The 26,215-nt window shown below is 33.9% G+C and overlaps 1 protein-coding gene across 2 annotated transcripts; it reads left to right on the top strand.

The window, feature by feature from the left end:
* Window positions 1–13,611: 13,611 nt before the first annotated feature.
* Window positions 13,612–26,146, top strand: MICALL1_2 (MICAL-like 1; the record flags this gene model as incomplete). Of its 2 annotated transcripts, XM_051212674.1 has the most annotated exons (11): window positions 13,612–13,760; window positions 13,804–13,852; window positions 13,895–14,030; window positions 14,064–14,110; window positions 14,144–14,339; window positions 14,382–15,218; window positions 16,375–16,477; window positions 18,384–18,581; window positions 22,637–22,751; window positions 23,954–24,003; window positions 25,774–26,146. In XM_051212674.1, the coding sequence occupies 8 exons, from the start codon at window positions 13,612–13,614 to the stop codon at window positions 18,577–18,579; spliced, it is 1,713 nt and encodes a 570-aa protein (XP_051064081.1). In that variant the 3' UTR covers window positions 18,580–18,581; window positions 22,637–22,751; window positions 23,954–24,003; window positions 25,774–26,146. The 2 variants fall into 2 exon arrangements, with proteins under 2 accessions (XP_051064081.1, XP_051064080.1); XM_051212673.1 differs by having other exon boundaries at window positions 13,612–13,852.
* Window positions 26,147–26,215: the final 69 nt, after the last annotated feature.

Here is a 26,215-nt window from a genome sequence, read left to right on the forward strand (position 1 = left end):
ACAGGATAACAACTTTTGAATGAGAAAAATAATTCTGACTAATACAGCATTTGACATTGTTAGTGCTTGGTTGATTATGACGGAGTTGAAAATTTTCTGTATTTCATCATCCGATTCACTACAAAAGTAATTCTAATGATTTGATCAAATATTATTTTACATTTGTTCTCCTTGTTTCAATGTAATATAAGAGATTATATTAGCTTGGCTGATTAATTTCATTTATTTAACGAAATTAAAAAGGATTGTTTTAATCTAATTAATCAAGTCTTACTAAATGAAACATAATAATTAGGAACTGTATCCAGGACTGATTGTCATATATATACACGTACGTAGACTAAAAACCACATTTTTTAAAAATCACCATTACTAGTGTGTGTATTTTTATTCTGAATTCTTTCGTTTAATCAAGTATGATGTGATATTTGTTAAAGACACGTTCACTTATGACAACAGAAAACAAATTCTTATACCGATTAGATTCCAGTACACAGATATGTATTAATACCATAGCCGCAAAAGAACAATAAAGCTAACTATTTAAGCACGTTAACTTATAGCTTATAGTTTCATGGGGTTACTATTTTTAGTCTTTGTTATGACATCGGTTTTTGATTAAGATCATGAATCCATTGAAGTTAGATCACTATTGAAAACCTGAAAGCATTAGACGGCCGTTTCGTCCTAGCATGGGACTCCTCGGTAGTACGCGTCCACGATCCCGTGTGTACAATTCGAACCCAAGACCTACGGTCTGGCGCGTGAACAATTATTCTCCAGACTATTGAGCCGGTATCCAACAGTGTTAATGTTTAACTTCGGTTTCTGCAACATAAATATAGAGAAATACTGATTAATTACATCTTGATAATATCAATCATTAGAAGCAATTGATACACAATTTAAGAGATGACTTTCATATTACTATTTATCGGAATACCTAATAAATAAACAATAATAAATAATAGTAATTTTGAGGTTCAGAATAATGGGCATCTTTTATGAATCTTAATGTAAAAAAACAGATATATTGGGATCCAGGTATACCGGATAAATAAACAAAACGTATATCGTATATCGATATATTTGTAATATCCCAATCAGTAGAAAAATTAGATTTTTGACGTTTCGTGACTCTGAAGAAGTGGCTTACACTGAGCGACGAAACATCAGAAAGTCTTATTTTTCTATTCATTGGGATATTACAAATATATTAATTTATTTATAACTTTATTATTGATTGTCATATACTGCATTTTTTGGTTAGCCAATTTATAAAAGTTAGTCAATAAATATTGTAAATATTGACTATAAATAACTATGTAAAGTGTCTATTACCTTTTATAAGATAACTGACAAATGAATCTCACAGAGTTTATTTCTGAATGTTAAACTAATGTGACTGAAAGACTTTGTATAGAAGTGAAATATTAGTCACTTTATAATTGACGTACACTATTTTCATTTATATGTGTATGTATTTTTTGAGTACAATTTTGATTAATAATTTGGTAATCAATAAATCTTACTTGGAAAAGTTTAAACTTAAAAATCTCGCCAACTTACTACTTACATTCGGTCGATTATTTAACTTATCCCTTATAGTAACTAGATTAATTTGGTACATGCTAGTTAACAATTGGGTATAAACAAATAGTTAAAATATCTCCATATTGATTTGTTTTATTGAAATAATCATTTTAATAGTTTCATGAATATTGTACACTATTAGTGAATGAATAAATTTGATTCATAATGAATAACGATTCTAACAAGTTTTTTATAGTTGAATTCATAAGTCAGTTGAAGCTAGACTACCATGGAAAACTTGAAAGCACCGGATGGCCGTTTCGTCCTATTGTCTGACTCCTCGGCAGTGCGTATTCATGATCTCATCCCGTGAGATTCGAACCCAGGACATATCAGTCTAACAAGTGTTTGGACATTCAACCACATAAAAATGAATTCAGAATTATACTGTTACTTCTCAAATTTATCTCTTGTAGCCTGTAATATATAGTCCAAATTTAAAAAATTCATCTTTAATCTTTAGTGTTTTAACCAGAAAATTTTAGTTCAGATTAGATTGGAAAATAAATACGTTACTATTTCGATCTACATAGTTATGATAATTATTCTTATGTATATCATAATAATCTTGTTTATCTGGTATACTATATTTCAGCTTAGAAATATGTTCGATTGTTGTCTAATGATGGTTTCTATAAACAGTTAACAGTGATTGGTGATAATGTGAAGATCAGGAAACATCAGGAAGTTGTTTCTTCACAACTAGGGGCCACCTAACAATAAGCATCCATGATGATTATTAAGATCAAAAAGTAGAAATAATAGATCATAAGTTGAGTTTTATGTTGTTCTGTGTATGTCATTATGATAAATTCAATATTCGAATTCTTTTCCTAGTTATTTTCATCATATGATTTTTCTAAAGTAATTATCATGGATGGTCAATATGATGACTGTCTTCAATGGATCCTCTGTAATTTATATAACTGTTGACTTAGTGTTTTACGTTTTGTTGATAAGCAACAAAAAACTATGCTCAAATTCCATGACATATCAAAAAATGTCAAAATATCCACGTATGAAAGATGGTTTTAGATGATAATAATAATAATAATAATAATACCAATAATAATAATAATGGTTAGTAAAGAAATCAATATTAACTAAATACGTCACATTCAATAAGCTAAACTATAAATGTACTGTAGAAGATATAAATATAAATGATAGTATACGAGATACAGGATTGAAATTGACAACTAAAAATGTAAATTTCACTGATCGAGATCAGGAGTCAGTTGAAGCTAGACCACCATGGAAAACATGAGAGCACTGAACGGCCGTCTCGTCGTACTATGGAACTCTTTAGCAGTGCGCATCCAGGATCCCGCCTCTGGAGATTCGAACCCAGGACCAGTCAGTCTCGCGCACGAACTCCTAACCTCTAGACCACTGAGTCGGCATCCAATAGGACGAAACGGTCATCCACTGCTTCCAGGTTTTCCATGGTGGTCTAGTTTCAACTGGCTCCTGATCTCAACCATTGAAATTACATATTATATCCACTAAAACCTCTTCTGATAAAAATATAAAGTTGGTATTCGAGATTATTTTATATTATTGCTCTCCCCATATTAAGAATAATTTACCGATGAGATAAACTTGTATGATTAAAAGAATATTAGAAATTAATTTTCTTAAACCCCTAAAAAGTTTTACAATTCAAAGAAGGCATTAAGAGCCAGGTTTAGCTGTTGAAAATATAATGCACTGGCATTAATTCATTTCCTGATGTTCTGTAGAAACAAACATATGTTCCTAGCTCGATGTTATTATATTTAATGCACATTTTAGTATTTAGTATGTATGTTAGTCTAAAAAAATTATACTTTATTTCCATTTATCTGGATTTTTTCATATTCATATACTCCTGTACATATCTTAAGGTTCGCCTGTTGACTTTACGCGATTTAACAAACGAAGGGCCTGTAACGTTTGGAACGTTTGTCGACCTAGGATTATCAGGCTATTACAGTAAATAATTCGGATACTCTAGAAGTAACCACTTCCTTACATCCTCCAATCTTTCTCCTAGTAGATTGGGAGATTTATTTATTACATCGTATATTTAACTAACACTGATTACGCTATAATCTCAAAATTATTAAGTGTTTTGTTTGAATCTGTCCTCGTACAAAGTGAGTTTACTTGTTTATAAGTTTAACAATTATAAAAATATACTAAAAGACTTGGTTATTTGAAGTCATTTTGGTCAAAAATCGTTTCACATTTGACTTAGTGTTCTCCATATGTTCTGAATTAAAAATTTTGGCTTTTGGGGCCGACAATTACGATGAACATAAATGGGAATAGTACCACTCATGCTTCTGAAATAGTCATAGAAGCTAGATAACAGAGTTGGGATCAGTAGCTTAATTTCGCTCTTGTAGTTATGAAGAGGATTCGAACATGGTAGTGTTTAACAACACTAGTGTATGAGTTTCTTCAAACAAAATGATTCCAAAGTAATTTAAAATACAAGATGATAGTATTTAGTTGGATAATTATATTTCTTTATATGAAAAGGAAACGTAATGCATGACTTCTTAGCTGGATAGCAGTCACAGGAAATGAGTTTTGTGACAATTTGAAGTGTGATCTAATGAGTATGTTTGACAGAGAGCCTTCAGCTAGTGGTTTGTCTAGTAAAACCATAATGGTCAATGTCAATCCCGAATCCTTCAGGGAATCATTTACCACTGCAAATATTTTTACTAACGTTTAACTATATCAGAAATAACCAGAAATTATTTTGACCGCAAATTTTGACAGGTGACGCAATAAAATTACGCGGCCTCTGTTATGAACCTCACTTAATGTACATTTAACATCTTCAATAGTGCACTTCTGATCAATCTACTTGTTTTTATGTTTGGCGTTGGCTTGCTTGACGTTTACTTTACAAGTTGTCCGCAGATCGAAATTAAATTTTATAGCTTTTACCGTATCTCCTTATTCAATCATAAATGACAAGTTTTTTTAGCAGTATTAAAACTTTTCGAGTATTGTAAAGTTATTTCAAATTAAGCAGTCTTTATAGTCATATCATAATCTTCAGACTGAAGTTGAAATGACATTTCAGAAGTCGTTTAATTTACAGAGAGATAAAGGAGAATAGATTATACCACCTTCCGTTTGCTTATTCGTCTCCAATTATTAAAGACGGATATATACTGATGCTAATCAACAAATGCATGCATAAATCATTCGGTTGCGAATAAATTTCCTATATAAAAAACTAAAGGCATATAGAATAATATCTCATCATAAAACAAATTTTCTGTTAAGAAAACTCAGGAAATTCTGCCTACCGATAAAATCAATTAAATGTTAGGAAAGCAGACTATTCCACGTAAAATCTACCTAGGACAGGAACATACAAAATGACTGCATATTAAATTCGCTGTGAGTTCAATATTCGGACTTGATTTTGTTTGTGATCATGAGGTTTTCAGCTAGAATACATTTGTCTAATTCTGGATCCATTATTTCTTCTATAATCCAGTATTCTAGGTTTGATGTGGTATTTAAACTAATTGATGACTCCTTTTACTTGATTGCGCGCCCATTACGAATTCCAAATATAATACGTTCAGTTGCGCTCATATAGTTCTACCTGCCTTAAAATGCGTTATTTCGAGATTTCTCAGCAAAGCAGTTTGGATACTTCTAATTATCATAATCTTCCAACTAATTGAGTGATTGTGACATTACAACATAATATAAATTAACGGACAACACACAGTTATCAAACGGGCGCTACAAAAATGAATCAGTAATAATCGGAAAAAAGTTCTGGGCCGTGTAAGAAAGTATATCAAAACATTGAATAAATGGACAAATGTTTGGAAGTGGTAGTTCATTACAATAGAGAAAGATCACACATTACATGTTCCAAAATGATCCGATAATAACTTTAGCTACTGAATAATAGTAAGTAGTAGATTAACATAAAAAGGGAGGGAACGCAGATGAGTTGGAGTCATACAGTGGAATGCAAATGATATATTAACAATAATTTGTAGTCTTGTGGATTTATTTCGTATGCTCGTTTGGTGAACTGATCTTAATTGACAGAAAATTTCTATCAGAGTAATGCAAAGTATTTTATTTGATATAGATGGTATTTCAGGAATTTAGTATACACAGAAATCTCCATGTTTCTACAACTTCACTTATGTATTGCGAAACTCACCAATTTGACTGCCTAATGCTGTGTGTATCTAATACATGTTTCTGACTGAAACTGATTGCTTATATCCCAATAATCTATGAAAAACACTGTCTTTATTTTGACATCGTCTTTAAATGTAGTGATGACGATCAAATTAGGAGTTAAATATTTCAGATACCTATATAACGAACAAACACTACCACATTAACAGATCTGAAAATAGTCTAGGCTCTAAGGCTTGCTCATTTTAATTTATTCACCCTGAAATGACTTTGAAATTAAAGTTAAATATCGTATGCTTCGGCGTGACTTATAGGAAGACTGCAAACGCACCGTCAAACAATTTTCAAGGGAGACGGTGTGCAAGTTTAACAACACGGTGATAGGAAGCGATATGCGGACCAGGAGCTTTATACGGAACTTTCACATACAATTAGCATAGATAGATGTTGGATTATGTGATACCTTAGTTATGAAGATTAATATACCTAGTTTGGAATAGTTCATTCAATAATGTGGAAATTATACTGTGTCTAGTTTACTACAGTTAGTGGACGTAATTTATAGTCTGTAAAAGGTTTATATACATTGTAAAGTTTCCATAGTCAACCATTAACTCATGATTACAAAACATCTCGTTAGGTTGATCATCATGCTACTTTTCGTGAGAATTCACTGATAATATAAAATGAAAACGAAACTAGCTTATAGATGTAAACCCAAATATCTGAAGTATTTACCATGTTATAGACTGTACAAACGATTACTTCTCCGATAACTATTAAGTGTATCGTTCCAGATGATCTCAGAGATGCAGTGGTTGACTTGTGTGACATACAAATAATTGAACAGCTCGATCTCCTACCTAGGGTACCACTGCTATTATGACCTTAAGATTTGTAGCTGAGAAGTAGTTCTATAAGTCATCGACATCGATGCTGACATCACCAGTCCCACTAGACGCACCTTGGCTGAAGGCGTTTGGTCACGCATTTACATCATATCCGTTATATCTAGATGGTCCGTTTTCTTGATATACTGCGTATAACTGAGCACTAAAACGCCAGGACCCTTCGAAGTCGCAATGAGAAGACAGAAAACTAGTGAGAGGAATATTATTCCAGACAGTATCAATTATAGTACAAAATTGTCAGATATTTATAGATTTTAGTAAGAACGAAATCATCATTACAGTCCTCCAATCCACATACAAGGGGCTATTAGCATTGTCCAATCGGGGAGCTACACGTAGGAATTCTAGAATATTCTTCCAAAAGGTGATTGGATGAAATAACTTCGGCTCCCTCTGAGCCTCTCACAGCTTCCTCAAGTTCACCCGTGGTCCGTCCTCACAATATCATCACTGCGTACACCGTGCTACGTAACTAACATAATAACTAGTCAGCTTAGATAACACAGTTCATGACCTACCGAATGTCTTACAAATGTATCTTTGAACTCTTTCAATCTAGAATTTCGGTTTGACTGGGTTCGGAATCCTTTGATTATAAAGTTGTTGAAATAAAATCGTTGAAGAGCCATGGATATCCGTAACATTCTTCGACTCAGTGATGAAGCTCCAATGATTTATGGGTATTATAAGTTGGTAGTAAGTTTCAATCTGTTTAAAGAAACATGAACTGTTACAAAGGCTGGTTATATTAACAGATCTTCAGGTTCTAACTATTTCGTATGGTCAATTCTAAAGACTATTATTCTTGAATTCCCACGGTAAAATTTTCACCACTTTAATTACTGTTAATACTTCGGTTTATTGAGGAAAAACTCTCTCATTTGTTTTGGCTTTTTGCCTGCTGTTTTCCAAAATACATTAAATAGCGTTATCTATGATCTGGAGGACGTTGCAGTGTTTTAACGTTATTTTATTATTAGTGATCCTTGTAAGATCTTCTTTGAAAGCAGAAAATATGAAAATCCCTCCACATACACTGTGCTGTGATTTATTCTTCGTGATTTTTCAGATGTACATTTTGTTGATCCTGTATGGCCAGTGAAATATCACTGAGTCCTAGCCAAATCATCAAACATTTGGGTCAGCTAATGTTGAACAGTTCGTCGATCCTTGTCAAGAACAATAGCAAATAATGCGCATCAGCAAATTGCACACTATGGACTAGCCCACGTAGCAGTGACCGTGCTCTGTTCCTTGTACCTGCTCATACCAATATATTCCTGTAATAACGTCGTTTGTGTTGTACTATCATCAAAGCAGCCATAGAACCTGGATACGGCGAAAGGGTAATTCACCTTAGGTGTTAGCCGCGAGGTATGACTTGGACGTTAGTGAGTTGGTCAAAGTCGAGTAGGCCCACAATCAGTTGACAAAGATCATCTGTGTTCATAGTCTACAATCTTTTGATTCCATTCGAGATGGTGCTATTTGTAATTCATCGTATATTTTGTTTTCCTTAAGTCTTCACTGAATCTCCATGTCTTTCCCGAACCACATCTATGTTGCTTTGGTAGATATTTGGTTATAATGGCTGCAGTAACGATTTGCTCCCGTTTTTGATTTTGTTGTATTTTTGATTATGAACTGAAGTACTCCTCAAGTATTGCAGACACTCTGTGTTATAAAAAAATTAAGCATTATCTTTTGAACAGTCTGTACATGATCTATCCAGGAAAAATAGGAAAACATGTATTTGTTGCATATGGTGAATTTCTTATATCCTGTATCAATCTATTTATTTAATATACTTTATCTTTTACTACTGTCTGAATACTTATTGATTGAACAACTAGATTGTACTATTTGTTTGGGTAGTAATGTACGTTCAAATTTCTAAGAAACTGAGAACCATCATTTACATAATTACCTTTTTTGTTTTCAACTAAGCGATAGAGCATATCTAAGTTGACATAAACAGTTATTCAAAATTTAAAACTCGGTTAGTTTGGAAGCTACAGTCCTGACAAAGCAGTGAATAATAGGAGACCTAGTGCCTAACTACTGCATCCGTCTAAAAAGTCTGTTGAAATTCCGACGAAGAATGGCTGCTCATCGAATACTCCAGTATAAGTTCTTTTAGTTAGTATTGCTGCTTTAACCGCCATCACTAGGATAACTATAGGGGTACTTAATGTGTCAGTAATCCGTGCATGACATACGTCTTCTGTTGAAAAATGGCGTCAAGCACAAATACAACAAGATGTTATAGACTTTTATAACAAGTGCCGCTGCAAATATGTGGTTCCTTAAACCATCCTCGTATGCTCGCAGTAAAAATTGCCTATTTAGAATGTATTCCGATAAATTTATAACCGCAAATTTTATATTTGATTCGCCAGCAAAATCACCCATAATCCCCCGATTTTAGGGTTTAAGAGCGAATATACTTCGTTGGTTTGTTGTAAGGGACAAAACCCAGGGAGGTTTTAGTGGTGTAGTAAACTTAGAAACTGTTGTGTCTTATTAAAATTCGTATTCTGGGATAGAGGCTTGTTCAGTAGCATATTCGCTGAATATCGTTTGAACATTTACGCTCTACATGCACGACGATATTTCTGTGTACTGGAGAAGGAATCAAAGTGTACAGTGCACTTTTCTATACACATCATTGAAGACTAGTAGCAGCTGAATGAGCTTAATTCTAAAGGGTCCAACATAAACTGTTTATATACTTGACGACAATCTCATCCTGTTGAAACACCTCTAGTTAGCTTCAAAAATGTTCTTTCCAAAATTCACTTATTTTCACCTAACCTTTGTATTTCTGTTTGCATCAAACATCGTAGCATAAATGATATAGAGACATATAGCTTTGATAATTTTTGTGACAAACTACCATGGTATCTTGCGTTTTCGTATGATGTTTTATATGTAATCACATTCAAATTCAAAGTTCATTGTTCATTCGTATCAACTGTAAACAGAATTCACTTGTAACAGACAGATGCACCTGTCCCATCTGGTGTTCAGGTTAATATTGCCTACAGGCTCCCATACCAGCTATAATAACAACGAACTTCTATCCAAGAAGATAATCACATTGTAGTAACCATTTGTGCCGGTGTTTGCTACGCGGATTTGTAGGCCTCGGTTACTTCCCGAAAATGTTGGCGTGTTAGTACTTTACTTCACGTTGTCATGTCACTCGTGCCGCAAGCCATTCAATAAGTGAGTGAACCACGTTTGTGGCAGTTACCTAATAACGAACATTCAAGTAACATTAGTTACAAAACTGCTGTTATTCTTTTGTAATTTAACATAAAAACTAGTTACGAGCGTTACTTTTTACCATTTTCTTATTCTTACACTATCATGTTAGTAACAGTATTTATTTTAGCATAGTATTTTTGCTTTGAGTATTGTGAGACTGCGACTGAGATTTTGCACAGGTTCACTACAGTACTGCATACCTTTAACATTAGGTCAAGTAGGAGCCCTTCATTACCAAAGCAACAAGCATGTAGTTCACACAAGTCATCCCACTGTTTTTGGTAATATTTTTCGTCATATTTAGTAGCTCAGATGAACTGCTGTGTTTCGTTTATATTTTCGCTGGTTTCATTTCTTAATAACCTCAATACCTAAATATACTCCTAAACGGTATTTCATCATAGAGCTAGTCAAATTTCACTAAACCCGGGTCGAATCATTCAGTAGGCAGTTCAGTGAATATCAAACAGATTTCGGTAGTAATATGATGGGATGAAATGGCTATGTTAATTTTTTAATTCATAGTGATTCTTATTCGACATTACTTCCGTTTTTAATTGAGTATGATTATTATTCAGTGTATTTTTGCTCTATTTTCAGCCGGATATTCCATTCAGTATAAAATTGACTTAGTTTAACGTGAATTTTATTCAAGATTTGACATTTCCGTGCTTGCACTTTTCGTATAAGTGACTTTTTCTAAACAATGATCAAAGTGGGTGTTCAGTTAACATATAAATGAGTGTATTTTCGACTGCGGTTGTCCTATTTCGGGGATTGATGACTTCATTTGTGCCAGTCTTATCTCTTACCTTTCACCTCATGTCGTCAGGATCGTAGTTGTTTCTTATTTCAAGAATAAGTTTCAATTAATGCGGATACTACACTTGAACTCAGTCTATTCATCCTCTCATCATACTGAAGCCATGTGGCTACAGGAACCCGAAAACTTACTTTTCCTCAGGCAACAGCTGTCAGTTTGTGACCAGTGCTTGAATCTAGGTAGAATGAACACTAAAAGTTGAAAGAGGTCTTAACATCCATATGGATAAAGGTTTCTCATATCGACCAGAAGGTTGGAAAAATTTCAGAAGCTATTGCACACCAATATGAAACGGTTTTTGAGTCTTAACCACCAATGGCTCGTCAAGCTATGTAGCCATACTGAGACTCAGAAACATCATCATTTCTAACAGCACTCCATACCTCAGTATCACCAGCAAATAACGTAACTGATGTCGATGGAAGGCTTACGTCGTCTCTACACAGATGGAATAAAAATAATTCCGTAAATCTATCATGTGGCACTTCGATAAGGAAAGTTTGTAGAATTATGGTCTACTATTATATTAGTACTGCTCTAATAATAGACCTAATCCTGAATTTTGTAGATTTATCATGATATAACTGCCTAATCTATAAGATCTTACGTGGAAGTCACACCATCGACTACACCAACTCACTGTATCGTATCAGTTATCAATACATGATGTAGAACAAGGTTAGGCTAGAGAAGGAACAATACACTCTTTGTTGAAGCCCGAATAGAAAATCACTTATCCACATAACTAAGTTACATTTAGTCCCGATACCTCTTATTTTAGACAGCAGTCTGCTGTGTGAGAATTTGCCAGAAGTCTACTCAAATAGATAAAGGTTACATCTGTAGGCAGTCTCTACTCTTTAGGAGCACATCTGACCTTACTTACTTACTTACTTACGCCTGCTACTCCCAATGGAGCATAGGCCTCTGACCAGCATTCTCCAATCCACTCTATCCTGGGCCTTCTTTTCTAGTTCCTTCCAATTCTTGTTCATTTTTCTCATGTCTATCTCCATTTCTCGGCGTAATGTGTTCTTTGGTCTTCCTCTTTTCCTTTCGCCTTGAGGATTCCATGTGAGGGCTTGTCTTGTGACGCAGTTGGGTGCTTTCCTCAATGTGTGTCCTATCCACTTCCAGCGCTTCTTCCTGATTTCTTCCTCCGCTGGGATCTGGTTTGTTCTCTCCCACAGTACGTTGTTGCTTATAGTGTCCGGCCAATGGATCTGAAGTATTTTGCGTAGACAATTGTTAATAAACACTTGTATTTTCTGGATGATGGCTTTTGTAGTTCTCCAGGTTTCTGCCCCATACAGTAGAACTGTCTTGACATTTGTATTGAAAATCCTGACCTTGGTGTTGGTTGACAGTTGCTTTGAGTTCCAGATGTTCCTCAGTTGTAAATATGCTGCTCTTGCACATATTTACGTTTGTCGGTTCTGATGCTCCTCTTCACTTGTTTGTTTATTTCCGTGTATTCAGCTTGTGCCTTGGCTTTTTCTGCTCTTGTTCGGCTGGTATTGATCGCTGCCTTCTTGTTCCTCCTTTCTAGAATCTTATCCAGTGTATCAACAGTGATCCATTCCTTGTGGTGGTGCTTCTTGTGACCCAGGACCTCATGACATGTTGAAGTGATTGCCTCTTTGATCCCCTTCCAGTTGCTCTCCGCAGTAGTTCCTTCTCCATTGAGTAGATCATGAAAGGCCTGGAACTTATTGCTGAGGACTATCTTGAATTCGTTGAGTTTAATAGTATCCTGAAGAAAGGCCGTATTGAACTTTTGTGATACTGTCTGCCCCGTTGTCCAGTGCTTCTTGAGTTTCAATTTCATCTTGGCGACCAGCAAGTGATGATCTGATGCTATATCAGCTCCTCTCTTGGTTCTCACGTCCTCGGCTTTCATCATGAGGCGTCATAATTCTTCTAAATGAAGATCTTCTGACTCCCAGGGCAGAGTTTAAAAGGTTTGAATAATTTTTTCTGGTTAGCGTTTTTTTAGCGAGTTAGTTTTCTACGGGATGGGGACGCTAACCCCATGTCCAACCCTCCTTCTTTATCCGGGCTTGGGACCGGCAGTAGCCCCGGAGGGACTCCAGGCGGAGTTACATCTGACCTATGGACCTATTAATTCGTTCGTGGGATGATAACAAATTGTTCTGAAACTACATTGCTTTTCGGAGAGGAACAAATTTTTGTCCAGGTACATGAAGTACTGCCTGTCGACAGTAACTAACCGAATTTCACGATTGTTCCTAAACCGAGTTTAACAAACCAATTATCAAGTTCATTAATGATTGCCGTTTCCAGATTATGGGTTGGAGGACTTATCTTTACCGGAGAGAAAAGCATCTCTATGGTGCACAAAAGTTGTTATCAGGACACTTTGGTTTCCCTTAGATATGTTTATTGCTAATGTGGCATCACTGTCTCCATATAAAGCTAGCATACTAGCTTCTCTTTGTCCCTTGATCTGTGTGTGAATAGATAGTATAGATCAGATTCATAAACTCATGAACAACCAAGCAAACTGCACAGTTGAAGTCTCTTATGACTCATCTGATCTATGATGGAATCTATTTTAGTCTGACTATTAGTCTGTGAAAGACATGAATGTCACATACATTTTAGGCGCAGTACCACTTGAGTTTGGTTATACTCTGAAAATTGTACATTAGTTTTAAATATTTTCAAACAAGTTCTCAGGTATAACTAAATCATTTTCTTCCATTTATTTTATTCTAACTAGCTGAAAAGACATTGAGAATTAGACGCTTTAAATGCACTAATAGTCGATGAACTTAAGTGTTGGTCACTTTTGTAACTTTAGTGGCAACTGGGGGAATGGAGGGTAACTCTTCTCAGTGTCTTCTGAATTGGTGCATTGAACAAACCAAAACGTACCCATATATTAATATCACTGATTTCACATCATCATGGAAAGATGGTCTGGCGTTTTGTGCCTTAATTCACAAACATTTCCCTGATCTAATGTAGGTTGAACAGGACAGTAAAATTGCATCTCACTTTTTAAAGAGATTTTTCGCACTTGAAGTCTGAAGATGCTGTAACAAACCTTAAGTTGGTTGGTTATTATATATCCTTTATGTATGATGATATATTTTAGGCGTTTTTCGTTGCAGAAACAAAATTGAATATACCGGTGCCTACAAGACCACAAGTCATAGTATTAGAAGATGTAGATGAAAAGATAATATTTGAATACGTTTCTAAGTTATATGGGGCATTAACAAGAAATTCAAGTAATACATGACTATCTGTTTCTAAATATCCAGGTCAATTAGGTTCAGATAAGCTTTCAGATAAAAACTTATCATATTTGGTATGCCCTTGCAAATCTTATATACGTTTTTAGTGTGAACAGGAGGAGGGACTTCTTATATGTGACCTTTGTGGGGAAACTATATTTCGTGTCGAGCAGCTGACTGTTTTCAGTAGGAACTACCATCGTAGTTGTTTTCGTGACAACCAGTTAACTTATCTCAAAGAGCGGAATAAAACACTAAAGGGTTCCAACTGTTCTGATGGTTCACCGCTGACTAAATTCTCAGGTAAACGAGATCTATTTGTCTTCTCTTCATCTTCACTTCTAGTAGCGGATCCCTTCCCAATAAGATTCAGTCCACAAAAAGAATTGGACACTGTTAGCAATGGAAAAAGTCAACCAACATGCAAACCTCCTTCTAGACCGCCACTTCCTGATGTTTTAAGTAATAATGCGTCTCCTGAACTGAATAGTGTTTTGAAGATAAAAGCTAAAATATCAGCTGACATAGAACAGCGTAAAAATAACTCTAATTCCAAGCATCATAACATCGTTTCTTATCCTGCTGCTTTAAATCCGTTCGAAGATGACTCTTTGTGTGATCCCAGCTCTCAGCATGAATGTACCTATAAGCCTTACAATCCATTTGATGACGATTTATCAGCCTTAGACTCGGAAGAGATTAATAATATTTCAGATTCTGACCACTCAAACGTATTAAGTATATCAAACCCTCCATCTCTGGTATCCACGCCTAGTAACCATATAAACAAGTACATGGGACAGAGTAACCAAAATTTTTCCATGGAAAAATTAGTCGCAGATGAATCAGTCAATCTTCGGACTGCTCACTCTTCTATATATGATTTATCGAGTTTACTCGCTTATGGTAATCTGAATAAAGCACAGTCCTCTTCACTAAGCAGTGATGCAAAACAGTCCTCAAAATCTCCTCTTAATGGATCAAATGCAAAGATAAGTAGGTCAGTTAACACCAAAGGGCCTGCCCCACCTATTCCTGTTTTATGCCGACGTGATGTCAGACGCGATCAGCAAAGCGACTTCATTCCATACACTGAATTACACAGACAACTATATGATATAAACAATGAACTTTCCAATCTGGAACTATCTGCTCGCAAAATTCAAACAAGTATTAAAGAAAGTAAGTAAGATACTCTTTTTATAGACGTGGCCATAGTTTTCACTTTCATATAATATTAAATATAGGCCTAATGTCTACATAAATTCATACCTAAAACTAAATCATGTGCCTTATGATCTCGAAAGTGGAAATAGTACATATTGTAGAGGATCCCAGTTACTGTAATTGAAGTTGCTTTCTAATATTTGTCTTGCACTGTCGCCTCACCAAAATAAGTTCTTTGATGTGTTAAATAAAAGTTTTGATTCACACCATAGCCGAACGCTTCTGCACTCAGCCACATCTAATTGTTGGTAGACTACAATTATATGTTTAGAACCAGCACTGTGCAAGTAGGACAGAATTATGTAAGGCACTTTCTTATCACTGCACGACTAATGAACTCCTTAAGTGCACGATATAAATCAAACGCATGTTTGAAACTATCTGGAAATAGTGTAGGTTATTCTGTCCTTCCTATATAGTTTTCATTTCACCCTGAGTTATTGTTATTTAACCAAGATTCCTTAATGCAAAGTGCATCTGAAAAACATTTCAAACTAAAGTTTGTTGTTTATATAAATTATTTTATTGTTGGAAACGGGTACGTCTGATCAAGTTCAACTGCACTTTTCATTTTGTCTTTCAGTTATTGCTTATGCTTTTTCAATAAATACTTCAGGAAACCACGATGCACTTTATTATTAAATAACATTCAGGTCTATCCATAACACCTGAAATTTAAACTGTTGCAATCGTTTGATAGTAAACAGATAGACCACTAAAGGTTTACTTGTTAGTGTAGTAGTTTAATTTATGTGGTTCATCTGCATCCGGTTAACTTGCTCTTAAAGCAGTTTTTCCTCATCGCTTTCCTATCTAGTTTAACTTTGTAGGTTGACAAGAAACAAGTATATTTTGATTGTCTGTTGTCATTCGCTGAAAATCATGTTTCAAATGTAGACTAAAAGGTTTTAAATACTCTAATGGTTTCTCTTCAAGGCTTATTTTCTGCTCAGTTTTTTGTTTTTGCAGTAGTTAGCGTGTTTCTAGATTTTTAAACTTTGGCATGTACCCTATCCTTTACCTAGGAATTTTCATGCGGTTTTTTTAAACTTTAAGCTAACTCTTTTGTAGAGATGTTTCATCAGATTTACGAATTTTTTTCGTACATTAGTGTCTGAAAATAATGAAAGCGTCAAGAGATTATTGAAAAAGTGGCTCCATACCGTTGAATTAAAGGATAATCTCTTCAAAAAGGAATCAGAGTTACTTCAAAGGTATTTCCTTTATTGAATGTTGCTGTCTAATTTTTGCGCTTATATTTCATGATAAATTTTCATATTTGCATGTAAATAGATTGTTGGAGAAGTGCATTTGAGTACCACAAAATGCCTCACAAAAGGAATAACCAGTCCCTGAAAGAAATGTAAGAAGTAAAAGTGATATCATCTTCATAATCATAACGATCAAAGAAAGCAGTATGAGTAGAATCAATATCGCTTACAACAAATGGTGGCTGTGGTCACTCATCCACGTGGTTTTTGCTATTTTTTAAGGCAGTGTAATTTACCGACAGATACTCAGCAGAAATTTTATTTATTACACGCCAACATATAATAAACTGACAACCTTTTGTTTGCTGCAATCAGTCTTAGCGTTAACTTACTTTAATTATGCTTCTGTACATACTTAAGGATCTCAATAATATTTAAGTGGTTTTGATGTCAACTGCTGCTGTCATTATGTAAACAGGAATGATCGAACGCTTATTACTATCAAAAATCTGAGTTTGCGTAGGTGGCTTTAGACGTACATAACAAAAGTGCTTGCACAACAGCGTTGTAAACCTCACTTTCTACAGGCAGGCTGCTATTTTAATGACATCTAAAGTGACCCACTATGGCATATACTATACTGTTTCCCTCTGTGCTTATATTACTTTCCTCTGCTCCACCAGTTTCGGCACCTGTGCAATAACACAAACACCTAAATTTCTCGACTAGTTCTAAAACTTCACTGTTATCAGTAAATCCAAAAGAAGGCAATACAAGTCCTTCGGAGGTGCTTTATATTTCATGTGTTGTGTAGTATGTACAAAAAGTAACAATGGACTTCAGTCATCATATATAAACTAAATTCTCGTACAACATGTATAATAAGGATAGTATTTTGTACGACCTTCGAATCCCTTAGCGGTTTTATAAGAAATTGAGAAATGAATACACTTAGTGTTCTACATTTCTGTCGAATTTTTCAGGATATTCATTTTAAAAGATAGTATTTATGCTAAACGTTGGCAGTGTCTGTAGCAATCGTCACTGTAAATTCTTTATATATGCCTTTCATCAATAGTGTATTCCCCCTGAATTTCGTCTTATTGTCTTTTACAACATGAAGTTAAAGAACATAACTTGTGATAACTGATATTTGAATTAGGGAGATGTCATTCATATATGTTTAATTATTTTGGCTAATTGTGTTATAATGTTAAGCATTATATAGGCATTTCATCTGATCAGTGATATTGTATACAAAAGTGTCTAGTGAAGAAGAATTGAAGCTATTTACAAAATATTCTGAGAGCTATATTTTGTTATCTACTACTTGAATGACATTTTTAAAGTCGTTTTATCTATTTGTTTTATCGTAACTCTATAACAAAGTGCAAGTTTATTCACTACACTGACAGCGACACATTTTGTACGGTAGCAGAGTGATATAACTCCGAAACTGAAATAGATAGAACATACTTTTAAATTGCAACCTAGTTGTTGAAAACTGAGTTCTTTAGCCATTAAATGGTCACTCCATATCCAGTTTAGATACACAACTTTTAATCAGTTAGCCCTCTGTTTGAAACTTGGCTTATCTATCCAAGTTTGTGTAACATTCATTTATACTTTTTCCAACATATTCTGTTTGATCAAGGGACTAATAACCTAATGCACTTGAAACGGCTTTTATTCATTTGATTTCAAACAGCAGACCTACTGTTTTGATATACGATTGTTGTCTATTTGATTCTGAATTTAAAACTTGTATAGCATAAGGGAAATGTACATATATGTTTCCGGTAATTTATCCACCATTTTCAGTTGAACTTTGGTCAGTAATCGTCAACTTTTTTGTTTAATATTTATATATAAAGCTCAACGTATCTCTAACTTTAATTTATGTCGACAGGCTTCGTTGTCAAGAGCTAGAGGATCGTCATGCTGATTTAGAATATGAACTACGAACGCTAATGGCCAAACAAGGTGGGAATCTTTATATTAGAAAAGTATCCTGTACTGCATGCCTAATCAAATCCCTTTTACTGTTATCACATTTCGGTGATAGAGATCTTATAACAATTTTAGCTCCATGTTTGGAAAATTAAGTGTACGTAAATTGGTATTTGTATTTATAGTTTATTAGATTTTACATGTATCTTATTGTGTTTTTAGATATTCTAATGTTTGGTTAGATCTTCCTGCCCTATTATTTAACATGGTTTTCAGCTTTTTTGTTCATAGTGTGAGTCTTAACGATAGGATCTTTTAAATGCTGCTTGAATTAAAAAGTAGAACCCTCGTCAATGTAATAGTCTGCAATTATGTAGAAACGCATAGCGTAAAGTCGAAATCATTTACATAGGTTACCATTTCTTTTCGAAAAACAGTTTATTTCATTCACTACTAAACTACTGATCGAACTCTTACTAACCACATATTGTAACTTACATAGGGTAATTATCATTTTGCAGTCTTCAGTTATAACTAATTTTATGTCTAATCTTCAATTTTATTTTGAACATATTTTAGTATTGTGTCACTTGTAATAACTGTTTAAGCAACTCAAGAATAATTGAACCAGGATAGTATGAATTGAATTAATCATGTGGTTCCTTGTCAATTTTAATCAATACCTGTTAAATTCCAAGATAACATAATATTATCTAATTACAACAAGTGTATGAGATACTTTAAGTGAAAAATAATGTTTGTAAGTTTATTTATAAACGGAATGACTAGGTGAATATTCTATAAAATACTAAGGAGGGACGATACATGAGTTATTTAGAATAATAAAATCGGCAACATAAGTTACGTATTGGTTATTAATTTGTATTCTGAAACTACCACCCAAATTCAAAACAAAAGTATTAGATTCTGTTATTTTCTCACGGTTCTGGTTTCTTCATTGTTGTAATATTGAGTATTATTCCAAAATTAATGATAAATAAACTGCTAATGAAGTATACTTTTATTATAACGCGCGTATCGATTTCATTGTTTTCAACCTCATTTTCGGTCTTGTTATATGTGTAGTGATTTTATATTGTACAGTCAAAGGAGAATGTAGTAAAGAACCTATGAGTTAGTTGTTGGATAACTAGACTTTCAATCACCAGGTGGTTGAAAGTTTGAATCCAGTTCCATATAATTTAGTTTGACCGACTGATCCGTATCATTAGCCCTTACATAAATAATATTCCTCAGATCCAAGTACATAAACCTATACTTAATAATGGAATAGACAATTGTGACTATCTGTTAAGTTTGTGAATCTTCATTTGAACAGATAATTAAGATATGTTGTGTATGTTTAGTCACTGTTCTCTGCAATATGCAATAATAAGATGAAAAGAACAGCATAATTCTGCTAATCATAAGTATGAGATAAAGTCGTAACAATTGAATTTTTTACAACCACAAAACCAACAGTTTCGTATTCTAGGTAATATAGTTAAGCATCAAACCCTTTTGTGCATATGTTTTTAAATATTGAAATCTATACTTTTATAGTTCTTTCCGTACTTTCAATTTTTCTCTTGTATCATTTAAAAGTATGATCCTTTAAAGCAATTCATTTTTTAAGAGATAATTCTCGTCACGAAATGATTTCAACTACAGAACAATTGAATATTAGAAAGTGGTAAACAAGTGTATACTTCTAGTTTCGTTGAATTCCTTTATTATATAATCATTATATTGGTAATGTTTTCATTTATTTGGTCATTTTTTATGTTTCTGGTTCAACGAAGTAAGATGAAGTCTGTTTTTTTCTTGTCAAGATAAAATTGATTACTACCTAATCTATAAATCATATACAATTAACTTTCCAGATAGAAAGGATATCAAACAATGAATAAATATAATCAGTCTTAAGATAAGAATGAGAAAATTGTTTTACTCAAAATAGCAAATCTACATTTATCAATTGTTTTCACTACTCCATTTGCTTGCGCACAATACTAACAAATTTATAGACAAAATAATAGTATTAATTATCAGATTTTTGTGAAGCACATTATTTTTACAGTAAAATAAAGTAACAATTCTAAGTAAACACTACCAAACTAGTATGAGTTTTCTGTTATAAATAACTCATTGGAATAAAATTACATATATATATATATATATATATATATATATATATATATATATATATATATATATATATATAAGTAGATTGAAATTAAAAACTGAAGGTGTTCTCATGTCAGTCAGTCAATAACAACGTAGAACTTCGTACGTACGTATATCAGTTTGAGTTGCCACACCACATTAGCACAGAGATGCAGTTGTCGATTCAAATCCCATAGTGGTAGAGGTAATAAGAGTATAAGCAGCAATCGGGAAGATTAGGGTTTGGAGATGTTATTTAAAGAGTATAATCCAGTGAAATAAATTTGGAAAGAGGAAAAAGGGACATGAAGAATTCAGAAGATTAGAATTTGGGAGAACACAGAGAGTGGATGCACCTGCGCCATTGCAAACGATTTTGAGCCATGTCATTCAGGGTCTCTAACCATCGGTTGCTATCATCTCGCGGTCCCCAACCAGGTAGTCTACACCTGCCAACATGACTCAGTCCACTTGTCAGTGACTTCATGGACTTGTGCCATGTTTTGGTTTGGCCGCCCTAGCTTTCTTCCAACCTACTCCTATACCACTGAACATTGCACGTCGAGGTAGTCGGTCGTCGGGCATACGTAACACGTGTCCCAGCCATCTCAACTGATGAAGTTTCACTACTTCATCAATCGATTTGCCATCCTTACCTAGTACCCGTTTCCTAACAACTGTGTTACTTACTCGATGGTCCCAGGATATACGAGCAATGTTTCGAAGACACCTATGATCGAATACTAGTAACCTACGGATATCCTCTACTCTTACCGGCCATGTTTCACTGCCATAAAGTAGGACGGAACGAACTGCTTCACAGTAAACACGTCCTTTGGTTGATAGACGGATATCTCGCCTACGCCATAAATGACGCAAGTTGGCAAAAGCTAGTCGAGCCTTCTGTATCCGTGCTGAGGTTTCGTCACATACCAAACCACAAGGGCTGATGAGACTTCCAAGATAAGTGAAGTGGTCGACACACTCAACTACTTCATTCCCTATCATTAGTTCGGGTGTCGATGTAACCCAATCCTGAAGCAACATTTTGCATTTCGAGGGAGAGAATCGCATCCCAAACATGCTTGCATTGTTGCTTAGAATGGTCAGAAGACTCTGCATTTTGTCAGCGTCTTCACCAAATAAAACTATGTCATCTGCATATTCTAAGTCAACAAGTGAACCTCCCGGTGTTCTCATGAATTAAACATGCTTCATTGGGTATTGGTTCACATATCATAAAATAAGGCAAATAATTCAATCAGTCAGGTAAGATTGGTTGTGTATTATATCACATAGTAGTATCTAAAATTTGTAATATTCATTTTACTAAGAGATATCAAAAATATATTTTTTCTCCTCACTTATAGTTCAGGTTCATATCTTTAAAGATCCATAAATAAAACTAATGGTTATATTAATTGTGATCTGAAAGTTTTTAATGATTACTTGTATTTCAGTGAGCTAATTTCTAAATATTAAACTATTATGTTTCTGTTTCAAGCTTTCATTCACTTGATATACAGTCCTGACAGCTTGACAGAATTATCAAGTTTCAAGACCTTGTCCACAAACTTGTACATAGTTGAAATGTAGCGTTTACAAAAATCTAAATACTATTTATTTAACTCTATATCTTTGTAATTGATTGTATACATAAAATGAAGTGAATAATCAGTAAAGCATTTTATAACTAAAGCTAACTAATATTATATTATACTTACTTTCAAGAAGCAGCTTATAATAGGTTACGAAACGTAAGAAATTTAATTCTCTACTCACTGGGATATTACAAATAAATCAGAATTTTCAGTGTTAGAAATTGCTAAGTTCATAAACACATAATTTATAGGTGTGCATAAAAATATTCAGAATTTTTTCTGAAATAAAATTTTCATGCTATGTGATAATAATAGGCTCATTAGATTCGCATAAGCTTGCACCTGACACATACAAATTTTAGTGTTATTCGTAAGAAGGTAATGAAAACGAATTGTGACTTTATGTTTCATTATAATACACCTTTATTGCATACTTTTTGTGTAGACATTCTAAAGACTAAAGAAGAAAAAGCTCGTGAAGAAGAACTAATTGCTGACTTATTGTGTGTGGTTGACAAAAGAGCTGAACTTTCAGAATCCACTGGGGATTTCAAACCAAAGTATGTGTTTGTTTATTATAATAAGAAAAGCTCTAAATGAATATTAATGATTTATTGTAGTAATCAGTCGTCATTTTGTCTGAACTTTAACGGCTAAATCCAGGAAATTAGAACACAATGTGATCAATGGACTGGGTGAATCTACATTGTAATGTACTGTGTATGGTATCAGGTTGTTAGAGATACTTAGAAAATCCTGGATGTAAACTTCATATTGTTCTGTAGTAATTTTTAATCGCAATGTCGATTTTACCTGTCTATCGGCCATATTTGAATATGATCGACATGACTTAATTAGTACTAAGAAATAAGCGTCCAGTAGGCCGCCGATAAGTTGAGTACTTCAGTGGCAACGTTTCTGATCACAAAATCTAGTGTTGCAGGTCCTAATCCCATAGGGAAAACAATCTTCCAAGTTTTGCTATACTTACGTTAATGACAGCTCAAAAACCATTGTAAACTATTTCGTGTTTAACACATTCAGTGATTTATTTTATACTCTTCAAGTCCTTTCATACTTGTTGACACCTATCAGAAAGTATATCTGCAACCACGTGTTCATTCCAAAATCTTAAAATATGTTTTAAAAGACGAATTTAAGAACTTCACAGATAACGTACTCGCGTTAGACAATCCTTAGGTTACTACCCAACAGACAGTTTCTGTATGTTGCGAGCACATTCATTCGTACACGATTTTGGAAGTGGGTGGCGATTCGAATACGTTTCACATCGTAAACCAACTACTCATTTTAATAGCTGAAAAATTCCCATTATATTAAAGCACGACTATATGAACGAAGAATATTTTCTTCAATAATTTCTCATCAGGTTCTACAATTATATAGCTAAATTATTAATCCATAAAATTGGCTAGGTTTAAGGCAGAGTACATCATTTAAAGTTATAGCATGATGTACTCTGCCTTAAACCTGGCCAATTTTACGGGTTAGTAATTTGGATATATAATTGTAGAAAAGAATATTCTTAGTTCATATAATTTTATTTATTTCAAACGGTCTTCAAATAGAATACCTAAGCCAAATTATTTTTTTAACTTGATAAAAATATTCTACTTATGATCCAATATTATCATATAATTGTTACTAACTGATCAATAAAAATCAAGTAGTTTGACATTTTCAACCTAATGCTTAGTATTTGCAGTAACATTTGTTAGTGTATACGTTTTGTTTTTTGTAGGCATCGAGCAAGATCATCTAGCCGAAGAACCCTCGAAAGTAAATTCAAACGTAAGTTTGTCATTAATAAATTCAGTCCATCAAAGTATTTTTCAAACTCATGGTGTTAGTCACAGTTAATGTAGGGGAATTTTTGATAGTTATAAATACCTTTAGATGGTTGATACTACGATCTAGATTCCATTATCTTCAAATATCGGAAAAAGTTATAATCTACAACTCCTATGAAGAAAAGTTACGTAGAATATATCTTACCAAGAAAAGGGAAATCCAGGATTAGGATTGTATTTGCACAAACAAAAAGATATTACACATTGGCTTGATATCTAAGCTCCTATATGCTGTTAAACTGTCATCATTAACAAGATTGGTTATTTCTTCATCTATGAATGGCTTATAAAAAACTAATTTACCAGATAAAAATGACAATGCATTATTAGCTTTAAGAACATCACAGATTTTTATAGATAAAATATTATATTTACAATTATAAGTTAGGCTCGAATGAAAAGAGACAGTATGAGTATTATTTTCGTAACCGTCCTGTTTTTGTAGTTGAGGGAGTTACCATCACCGATCATCCGAGTGTTAGACCTTAATTCTTCATACCCTATTACGTTTGATTATACTTCGTACTCAAACCTAAATTTGTTGATTCCAGTTTCATCAATCTGCATTCAACTTGTTTAATATAGGACTTCAACAAAAAAATGTCACGTCACAATGTAGCTCATATCCGTCTGAGAATGATTACTGTTGAAACAAATTAGTTAGGGTCGAGAAGTTCAAAAAGGAAAAGTCGGTCAGTTATGTGGATTGTAGAACCTGTCATATGTGCACCAGTTTAAGTTACCACATCATATTGGCACAGCTATATGAAACTATTAAGACAAATGCTATAGATGTAGTGGCGGTGTGAAAAATTAGGCCTTCAAAGTATGATTAGAAAAGAAATAATGAATTTTTAGGATGAAAAGTACAAGTAATCTTAAATAAGAGGTATTTGGAGAAAACCTATTTGTGCCATGTGAGTGATTCTTCGTTATATCACTTAACGTCTCCAACCCAGTAGTCCATAACTAGCTTATAAGGCTCGATTCAACTGTCAGTGACTGGACTGATGCTACGTCTTAGTTAGACTGCCTTTAGCATTCTTCCAACTTCTACACCACCAGACATCGAGGGTTAAGGGATGCGAAGTTAGGGTATACATCAAGCACGGCCCGACTACTTCAGTCGACAAATATCCACTATTTCATCAACTGATTCTCCATTCTTACCCAGTGCCATGTGTCTAACCTCAAAAGTGCTTACTCGATGACCTCGGCAAGGATTCGAAAAGATCTGTGGTCTGATATTAGTAACCTCCGAATATCCTCTATCTCTAAGGGTTGTTTCACAGCCCTATAGTAAAATAGAGTGAACTGCTGAACATTAGAATTGTTCTATGGTTGGTAGGTAAATAGATATCTCGTCAACACCACAAGTTGGCAAAAACCAATAGAGCTCTTGTCGGACACTAAAACACCAGGACTGATGAGGCTTGCAAATGGCGTGATAGAGGGGCTCAACTACTTTACACCTTATCACTAGTTTAGACTTTGAAGCAAACTGATCCTGAAGCAACATTTTGCATTTAGAAAAACAAAAACGCATCCGAAACATTAATTGACAAGTTCTTCACATTCCATACAGAAATTACCTATTGGATAGAAATCCTAACTTATTAGTCATAATTGTCTGCCTCATTTGTATATATTTGATTATTAATTTTGACTAGTTTTTTTAAATGTTTATTTCTTGTGGCTATTTATAATCTAGAAATATGCCTTAGTTTGCGACATCCTAGTCTGTCGCAAACGAATTTATCAACCATTCGGGATAAATCATTGAAAAAGTACGGAAGTTGAGAGCTTCTACCATATCTCGATTGAAAAACAAGACATTTTTTCGATAGAAATTGCTAACTTTATAAAAACTATATATTCGTATAGACCCAGCTCCGCATCAAATGGACTATCATCGCATTAATGGTATTATCATGCATGGACTTTTATGCATCCGGTATACTCTGAGCTGTTTTTACAAACAATTTTTATCTGTTTACTTTTATTTGTTATCAAATTGTTTTTCTTTATTTCGAAAATAGATACTGCAAACAGCATCTGATACGTCTTATGTTGTGTAATATATATTAACAATACAAATAAGTGTATAGCTAAAGCGACGAAAAATTAATTAAAAAAGTATAAACCACAAAATT

Source organism: Schistosoma haematobium (assembly GCF_000699445.3).
Source record: "Schistosoma haematobium chromosome Unknown HiC_scaffold_200, whole genome shotgun sequence".
Taxonomy (NCBI): Eukaryota; Metazoa; Platyhelminthes; class Trematoda; order Strigeidida; family Schistosomatidae; genus Schistosoma; species Schistosoma haematobium.